The sequence below is a fragment of the Dasypus novemcinctus genome, chromosome 22 (genome assembly GCF_030445035.2).
Source record: "Dasypus novemcinctus isolate mDasNov1 chromosome 22, mDasNov1.1.hap2, whole genome shotgun sequence".
Taxonomy (NCBI): Eukaryota; Metazoa; Chordata; class Mammalia; order Cingulata; family Dasypodidae; genus Dasypus; species Dasypus novemcinctus.
Genome location: NC_080694.1, coordinates 17150762 through 17160629, shown reverse-complemented (window position 1 = coordinate 17160629; position 9868 = coordinate 17150762). Strand labels below are relative to the sequence as shown.

The 9868-nt window shown below is 37.8% G+C and overlaps 1 protein-coding gene across 1 annotated transcript; it reads right to left on the bottom strand.

Annotated features, from left to right (window-relative positions):
• Nucleotides 1-1433: 1433 nt before the first annotated feature.
• On the bottom strand, nt 1434-2375 carry LOC101411998 (olfactory receptor 5A2-like). The gene has a single exon (XM_012529725.2). The coding sequence runs from the start codon at nt 2373-2375 to the stop codon at nt 1434-1436; it is 942 nt and encodes a 313-aa protein (XP_012385179.2).
• Between the last annotated feature and the right edge of the window lie 7493 nt (nt 2376-9868).

Genomic DNA, 9868 nt, shown 5'->3' with positions numbered 1-9868 from the left:
CATAGAGGTGCAATGGACACAACCAATCCAATGTCCACATAAAAAAGGTGGCATTGGATTGGGAAAAGTGGACATGGTGGCTGATGGGTATGGGGAAAGGCAGGAAGAGATGAGAGGTGGAGGCGTCTTTGGGACATGGAGCTGCCCTGGATGGTGCTTCAGGGGCAATCACCGGACATTGTAAATCCTCACAGGGCCCACTGGATGGAATGGGGGAGAGTATGGGCCATGATGTGGACCATTGACCATGAGGTGCAGAGGTGCCCAAAGATGTACTTACCAAATGCAATGGATGTGACATGATGATGGGAATGAGTGTTGCTGGTGGGGGGAGAGGTGGGGTGGGGGTGGTGGGGTTGAATGGACCTCATATATATATATTTTTTTAATGTAATATTATTACAAAGTCAATAAAAAAAAATTTGTACTTTATAACTTCCACAGTTGAAGCCTGTATTCACAAGGAATTAGTGATGCAAACAAATATTTTACCTAGAAATTCATTACAATAGCATTTTGAAGGAACATATGTGAATACAAACTTAATATTAAGAATATAAAGAACACTTATGTTAGCAAATGTACACCACAGAATAACATACATCCAAACAAATCAGATGGTTAAAATAATTTACTAATATGGGAATTTGCTTAAATATAAAAATAAATACATATATACATATTTGAGCAGCTGGTAAAAATTATAATGTGAAGCATAGACTTTGGTTAGTAACTGTGCTTCAATATTGATTAATCCATTGTGACAAATGTACCACATCAATCTACAATGGCAGTAATAGGGGAAAATATATTGGGGTGTTATAGGGGATGCCCTACACTTTTCTTGTCAATTTTCCATAATCTAAAGCTCCTCTAAAATTAAAATTTATGATTATTGAAAAAATAAATCGGCATATGATAATTAATTATGCCATAATTAAATAGAAATCTCTGACAAGGAATAGCTTATAGCTCATCATTTTTGCTTGATGTTTATTTACTAAATATATTTTTGAGTTACAAAGTGTTTTTAATAACCCATCTGCTAGATGGAAGAACACAACTTCATTTAACAAACACTTAATTTTTTTTTTGTCACGGAGACTGTTAAAGTATTTATTATGCAAGTATTCATCTGATACATTATATGGGACTAAACTAGATTATTTTATGTTTGTGAGTGCCTTGTGGAAATGGTACTTGTGTTATTTCTCTTTCTATCACTATGGCACTACATTATGACATAAGTAAATAAAATAAGTATAGAATAACTATTTGAAATAATCGAACTGAAACCTAAAGTTCAGAGAGCTATCCATATTGAATACTATCAATTTCATAATATAATTTTTAATACTTACTATTTGCAATGTATTTTGGAAATCCAGTCCAAATTGCTCATTTTCGTTCCTTTCTCAAAACACCTTCACGTTTCAAGCTAAGAGCAATCTCCTTCGTGCTAGAACATTGCTGAAAGCTTCCTTCACATCTTTGTTTCTCAAGGTATAGATGAGAGGATTTACCAATGGGGTGACCACACAGTAAAACACTGACACCACTTTCCACATGTTGAAATTGTACGTGGCTGGAGGCCGGACATAGGCAAAGATGATGGTGCCATAATAGATGGTGACCACCGTGAGGTGGGAAGCACAGGTGGAGAAAGTTTTCTTCCAAGCTGCCTGGGAAGACATTCTTACTATTGTGACCACAATTTGGCCATAGGAGGATATGGTAAGTAGGAAAGAACTTAGAATCACCACAGAGCTACATGTATAGCCCAAGGCCTCTGCTAGGAATGTATCTGAGCATGACAGTTTGTAAATGGGGTCTGAGTCACAAAAGAAATGATTGATCTTCTGGGGGCCACAGAAGTTGAGGTGAGTGATAAGTACGGTAGGTAGGACAGGGGCAATGAAGCCCCCAATCCAAGATCCAGCTGAAAACCGTAGGCAAATATCAACACTCATGAGGACTGAGTAGCGTAGAGGGCTACATATTGCCAGGTACCGGTCATAGGCCATCACAGCTAGCAGGATGCACTCAGTAGCCCCCATGGAGAAAAAGAAGTAGTACTGGGTTATACAACCCGAAACAGAAATGGTGACAACCTGTGATAGGCAGGTAGTCAGCAGTTTAGGCACTGTAACTGTGGTGTACCAGATTTCTAGGAAGGCCAAATTTCCTAAGAAAATGTACATGGGTGTCTGGAGTGTGGAATCCATGAGAACAATGTAAATGATAAGAGCGTTTCCTGTGAGCGAGAGCAGGTACACAGTGAGAAACATCAAAAATAATGTGAGCTGTGGATGGGGAACACTGGAAAACCCAAGGAAAATGAACTCCCTCACTGTCGTTTGGTTTTTTACATCCATATTTCATCTTCTCTGATCTGCAATAGATTAATAAAGCCCAGATAGTTTATGTATATGAAAAACAAGGACTGGATATTCTCACATTCACTTTTTAAAGACAGTAATGGATCCCTAGCAATAATAGGAAATGTTGGCTGAAAAAAAAAATGACCTCATTCTAAACCTGGATTAAATTGTTGGGTTTCAATTTTAAAAAATACTGCAAGGAAAATATTACAATAATCCCCATTTTAGAGAGGAAGAATCTAAGTAAGTAATTTTCACACAATTACAGAAATCTCTTGGTGGCACTGCTTTTCAAACCTGCAGGTTGATTTAAAATACCAAGATCCACACTCATACATGGAATGTTATTACAAAGAAGTATATGTCATTGTCCTATAATTAGAGTCTATTAAAAGACCAACAACAAAAAGCAGGTCAGAAGCCAAGGGTTAGGGGCCTTTGGACTAGAGTTCTCAGCCATATGAGTAACCTCATAAGAGAAAAGGATACATATAATTTTAACTTCATTATTCCCTGATTTATGCCATCAAATTAGGGGTTGGTAAGTATCAATATATGGATAAAATTCTATATTCAGAAAACAAAACAATTAGCAGGATTCAAAATTGGCTTGAAAGAGATTTTATTTTAAATTATTCTTTAAGTTCCCTAATCATAGACTTGTTTGCAGAGTGGTTAAAAATAGTCAATCAAATCAATTTAGGAAATCTTTTGAGAAATAGTTGATTATCAAAGGACATATTATGTTTACAAGGGCTTAAGGGCCAGAATATTTAGATGATATTTGTAAAGTAAAATTTTACCTGGTATCCGTAAAAATTATTATATAAGTAAAATAAATTTATTTTACTATTGTTTAAAAATTCCAAACGGCAAAGTCACAAGCTTGAAAATTTATATCACAAAAGAAAAGACAGTTGAATTTAATATGGAACCATTTGAGTTCACATCTATAATGTCTTCTTTTAATCCTTTATGGAAGTTTTGAATCATTAAACTCTACTGAAATAAATATATATAGGCTTTAAAACACATATTAAGTTTAACTGTGGTGCATTGTTGTTGCAATACATAATACTTTAAGATATAGTTGATGGAAAATATGAATTAGATGTATTTAAAATGTTAAGAAATATTAGTGTGGTTAGTTTACATTTTAGTTGTATTCCTAATTAAACTATTCATATTAACCCCTTAACAATTCTAAGGCTTTTGTCACATTTCTTGGATTAAGAAAAATTTAATTGTATAATTAAAAATTATCATGGCTATCAATATACCATGAATCTTTAGTTTAGGCTGCTTGGGTGAAACAGCTTGGACTAATTTAAAAATATATACATTTTTCATTATTTTGATTATCTGATTCTTTAAAGAGAATCATTAAAATTTGTATTATTCACGTAACACCAAAGATCCAAGGGGTTTCTTAATTCCTATTATGACAAAAATATTGTCAGTTACTTTTGTCCTAGGAATCACACACTCAAAAAGCTAAATTGACTCTTTGGAAAGAGTTTTGACAAAGAATCATAATAACATGATCCTATGGAGATAATCCCTTCTCTTTCTCTAAGACATACCACTTAATGTCACCTTTAATAGAATTAGGATTAGAGAGTCTACAGATCAGTATTGATATAGGTGGTAATTGGAGGACAGGAAAAGTAATTTAGTAAATTATTATTTTTACAAAAATTAAAATAACTCAACAATGAAATCAAGGAACATGTAAATAATTTACATTTATTTTGGGGTTTTAATTTTCAAATGATATTAATTTTTTTCTATCTGCCAGTTGAGTGCTTTAGGAGGTATATTGTCTCTGGTAATAGAACTATCTAAAATCATTTTTTAAAATGTTTGCAGTTATGTGGCTATATTTCCATTATTTCTGAGACAAGTGAAGAATAACGTGAATACTTCCAAAGGTATACTCACAGCTTATATTCTGTTTTGATATTTTTCTGGAATAGAAGATTATTATTTAAATTTTCTTACAAATACTTCTTTTCAGTAAGAATATGTATTGGAGCCTATGTAGCATTTGGTTGGGTCAGAAGAAAATAAACTATAGTATATCCTCACTGCTGGTGGCTGGGGATTCATTAGTTTTATTGCCTTATCAGCAATCCCATAAGTTGTCCCATGGCATCTATGCTGTAAACACCAAATTCTCTGTTGTGTTTTTCTTCTTCTTCAGATATCTCTTATTTCCCTGTTGACAAGGTACAGGGAAAGCCATTTACTAAAATTCCCTTTGTGAAAACTATTTTCATAATTTCTACATTCTAGAGACCTGGAGAGCTGTCCTCTATCTTGGGACTTCCTGCAGCCTCCCTGAGGACTTTGTTGGTTTGGGATATTGTGTTCCCCCTAAGAAGAAAGAAAAAGCAAAGGAATTATAGGAGGCTTTAGCAAAGTCTTCACACATATTGAAGGAAGAGCCTCCAAAGTTTCTTCATTGATTGTATTGCCTAAAGTAATCATGATTCAGAAGATGATTACAGAATAGTATCACACTGTAATAGGGTTCTCTGGGGAAACAGATCCAAAAGGAACTGTATATATTTATATATAGTAGCAATTGACTTACACAATTATGGAAATGGGAAAGGGAAAATTCCGTAAGACAGGCTGTAATCTGGGAACTCCTATGAAGGTTTTTGATGAATTCCCTAGGAGAAGGGGGCCAGATAAATTAGAGATGGGAATTCTCCCTTCTGACTGCTGAAAACATAACTTCCCGTATTAAGGCCTTCACCTGATTGGATGATAATTCTCTTATTCTTTAAAGCAATTTCCTCAATTTATTATAGATGCAATCAATCATAGATACAACCAACTTACTGATCATTTAAACTCTATCAGTAAAATCAGGCCAGTACTTGCTTGACCAAACAAGTGGACACAATAAACTAGAAAGTTGACACATGAACTTAATCATCATAGTCCATCTATTTTCAATCACTTGTCACCGATACACATCCCCTTAACCCATGTTTAATCACCTACTAAAACAATAGCAAACACATTTTCAACTAGCAATACGCAACAGATGTGTGTACAATCAGAAACATATCAATTTTCCCCATAATAGGGTGCAAATCTTTAGGTAAAATTCAATTTTAAATTAGATATCTTAAAACTTGAATACTATAAAATGAAGATAACACAACTTAAGTCATATAATAAAGGGTTAGGATAGGGAACATAACAAAGATACTTGCTTTATGTATATGTACAGATAGAGTCATAACTAAACAAGGAAGAAATACTCATAACCTTTACAATCTTCATTTCTGTAACTGATCATGTGGTTGTAGCTCTTATTATAACTACTGCAAACTACTACTCCTTTCATATTCCCTTTACCCTCAGCAAGCACCTCACCTGGTCAGGGTCCTTTGCCTGAGAACGCAACACATTCCTGAAGTTTCTGCACCTTTGGTAGTCCTGCCCAGATTGAGTTGTTGCAGTTTTCCATTGACTTGACACATAGGGCATGATATTATTAAGAGAAACCCCAGGACATCTCTTTTATTCCCAGCAAATTCATTTGTACATCCATTGTGTAGTAGCAGTCAAATTTTCCCTTGAAAACTAGGATCAATCATACAGTCAGTATAGTAACTCCTGTCTTAGCCTGTTGATTAAGAATACACGAGGGGTGGCGGACTTGGTCCAGTGGCTAGGGCATCCGTCTACGACATGGGAGATCTGCCGTTCAAACCTTGGACCTCCTTGACACATGTGGAGCTGGCCCATGCGCAGTGCTGATGCGCAAGGAGTGCCGTGCCATGCAGGGCTGTACCCACATAGGGGAGCCCCACGTGCAAGGAGTGCACCCCGTAAGGATAGCCACCCAATGCAAAAGAAAGTGCAGCCTGCCCAGGAATGGTGCCGCACACACAGAGAGCTGACACAAGGTGACGCAACAAAAACAGACACAGATTCCCGTGCCGCTGACAACAACAGAAGCAGACAAAGAAGACGACACAGTAAATGGACACAGAGAACAGACAAACATGGTGGGGGGCGGGTAAGGGGAGAGAAATAAATCAATAAATAAATCATTAAAAAAAAAAAAAAGAATACATGAGGATCTCAGGAGAACCAGTACCTGGGCTTCTATCTACTTCAGCTGACTCTGGGACCCTGCTGAGGCATGCATAAGTGCAGCCCCTCTGATGACCTCCCGGCTCTTTTTTGGAGACTCATAGCCATATAAACTCATTTGTCCTTTCCATTTCCCCCTTTTATTCAAGGTCAAAAAGGAGTTTTTAACACGTGATTTTACATTTGGGCTGAGATATTCTGCTGGTCTGAGTTGACCCTTTTATTCAAGGTCTTTTTCTAGTTACATCTTCAGCTAGTGCTTGGTAGTAATCCCTCAGTGCCAGAGAGGGTCATCCCTGGGAGTCATGTCCCATGCTCGGGGGAAGGTGATGCATTTACATGCTGAGTTTGACTTACAGAGTGGCCACATTTGAGCAACATGGAAGCTCTCAGGAGGTACTTCTTAGGCACCCTGCAGCTCTAGGCCTAGTTCATATTTCAGGCACACAGCCTCATAAACATAGTCATCAGTCTCAAGGGCTCATTGTTGGACCATCCTTTTCCTTATCAGTCTTCGCCATTGCACTTGGGGATTATTGCTATTCCATTAGGGAATGTCAGTTGGGCCAACTTTGGAGTTTGTGTTACTGAGTGTGATGGAGCTGGACTCATATGTGACATCTCTACATATGCCTCTTCTGTCACTTTACTGGACCTGTGGTAGGCACTGGGATTAGTGTATAATCAGGATACCTAAATCTCTGGACTGTGTCACAACTAGGCCCTAAGCCTCAGCAGACTTGCAACTCCTGTCCTCTGGTTTATTGGACTTACCCCAGTCAGCTAATAGGGAAGTGAAGAAGGTCAACCACCACACCAGGGAGTCAAGAGTGCCTACAACTGCAAGCAGGAGAATTGCATCCATCATCCATGTGGCATCTAAGCCTTCTCTAGGTATAGAGGTGGAATGGACATAATCATCCCAGGGTCCACAGGATGGAAGAATAGAGTATGGATTAGAGTAGACTTACTAATATTCTACTATGAAACTATTCTGACTAGTAATGAAAGAAATTGTAGTATTGATGTGGAGAAAGTGGCCACAGGAGCTGCTGAGGGTAGGGAAAGGGAAGAAAAGATATGATGTAGGGGCATTTTCAGGACTTGGTATTGTCCTGGGTAGTACTAAAGGGACAGATGCTGGACAATGTATGTCCTGCCATGGCCCACTGCATGGACTGGGGAACAGTGTGAACTACATTGTAAACCATTACCCATGTGGTGCAGCAGTGCTCCAAAATGTATTCACCAAATGAAATGAGTGTGTCATGATGATGAAAGAGCTTGTTGATATGGGAGGAGTGCTGTGAGGGAGGAAGGAGTATGTGGGGACCTCTTAATTGTTTTTTAATGTAACATTTTAAAAAAATAAAGAGAAAGTGAGAAAAAAAAGAATGCCTGAGGAGATCAAAGTGAGTTGGCTGAAGAAACCATAGGCCTAAAGAGCTTAAAGTTGAAGAGACAGGAAGCAAAACATTTTTTTAGTGGATCATTAGGCATAATAAGGAATGCTGTTACTCCCATTTCCACTCCTTGATTCCTGGACCATGAATCCTGGACATGGGAGAATCACAACATAGAGTAGAGCATACACAGACTCCTGGAGAGCACTGATACCCAGTTGGCACCATAATTGAGGATTTAAAGGCCATTTCCCTGTTCTATCCATTCACCTGCTTCAGTATGAAAGGGAACATGGTAAGCCAATGAATTCCATAAGCATGTGCCCATTCTAAAACCTCATTTGCCATGAAATTTTTTTTTTATCAGAAGCAACATAGTGTGGAATACCATGAGAGTGGGTGACACATCTGTAACCCAGAAGCATTGCATGTAGGAAGGGGCACCCTAATTAATAGTGTGTGTCTATTCCAGTTGGAAAAAAAGTTGCTCCTTTCATGATGAAAGTGGTCCAATTTAATCAACCTGCCACCAGGTTGATCACATCAGGAAATGGTGCCACAATTGGGAATGAATGTTGGTCTCAGCTGCTGGCAGATTAGGCACTCAGCAGTGATTGAATCCAGGTCAGCCTTGGTGGAGGAAGTCCATGTTGCTAACCCCACGCCTAACCTCCATTCATTCCACCATTGCCAATTTGCTCATGAATCCACTGGGCAATGACAGGAGTGGGTGAGTAAAGGAGGCTAACTGGTATCCACAGAATGGTTCCTTTTATCTACTTAATTAATCCTGTGCAGATTCTTATTTAAAAATCTTCTGTTGAAATCACTCTATGATTAGTGCTCACATGGGATGTAAGTATATTATTGTTAACTGTCCATTCAGAAAACTGTATCCACATACCTCTTCTCCAGACTTCTTTGGCAGCCATTTCTCAATCATGACCCTTAAAGGTGATAGATCATACAACCAGACAATTGGTCATATCCCATGAATAGGTAGACATATTTAGGCAGGACTTTGCTGAAAAATTCTAAGGTTCTAAACTGTTATTATCATATAGGAGCCTGCCAGAAGCTCTGAAAATGTTATCTATTTGAAATTGACACTTCAATAACCATTGGATCAGCTGCATCATAAGGCCCAATTGTCACAGCAGTGTATGGAAGCCTAGACCTGTTGCAGAGCTTCCTTTTATTCCAGAACCCAATCAAAGGAGTCAACTTTTTTTGGTCACTCAGATATTGAGCCTGAGTAACTCACACAAATGAGAAACATTGTGCCTCCCAAATTTAAAGAGGCCAACTAGACATTGTGTCTCTTTTTGGTTGTGGTAGGGTCAATGCTACTTTACCTTAGAAGTGATATCTTCACATATGCAGCATTACTGGATGCCTGGAACTTTCACTAAGGGGCAGGGCCCCTTATTTTTTGCTGAATTTATCTTCCATCTTCTGACACACAAATGCCTTACCAATAATACTTGAGAACTTGCTACTTCTTGTTTACTAGGTCCAATCAGCACAACGATGTCAATATAATGGATCAATATGATGGCCTTCTGGAAAGGAATGGTGATCAAGCTCCTTGCAAACTAGATTATAATATGGATCAGGAGAGTTGATATACTACCCAAGGCAAGACAATGAAGCTGTATTGCTGGCCTTAACAGCTGAAAGAAAACTGTTTCTGACTGTCTTTACTATTCGGTATTGAGAAAAAATTCTGATTAGTTGCTTCATACCAGGTTCCTGGGATATCTTGATTTTCTCAAGTAGGGACATCACATCTGGAACAACTGTAAGAGTCATTACTTTGTTGGGTTTAATATAATCCACTGTAATCTTCTGTAATCATAAGACACAACCACTCCCATTGTATTTATTTGGCCTGTACAGACCAAATAAAGTTAAATGATTATGTTTTGAAAATCCCCACCCTGCATTTTCCACCTCCTTGATAGT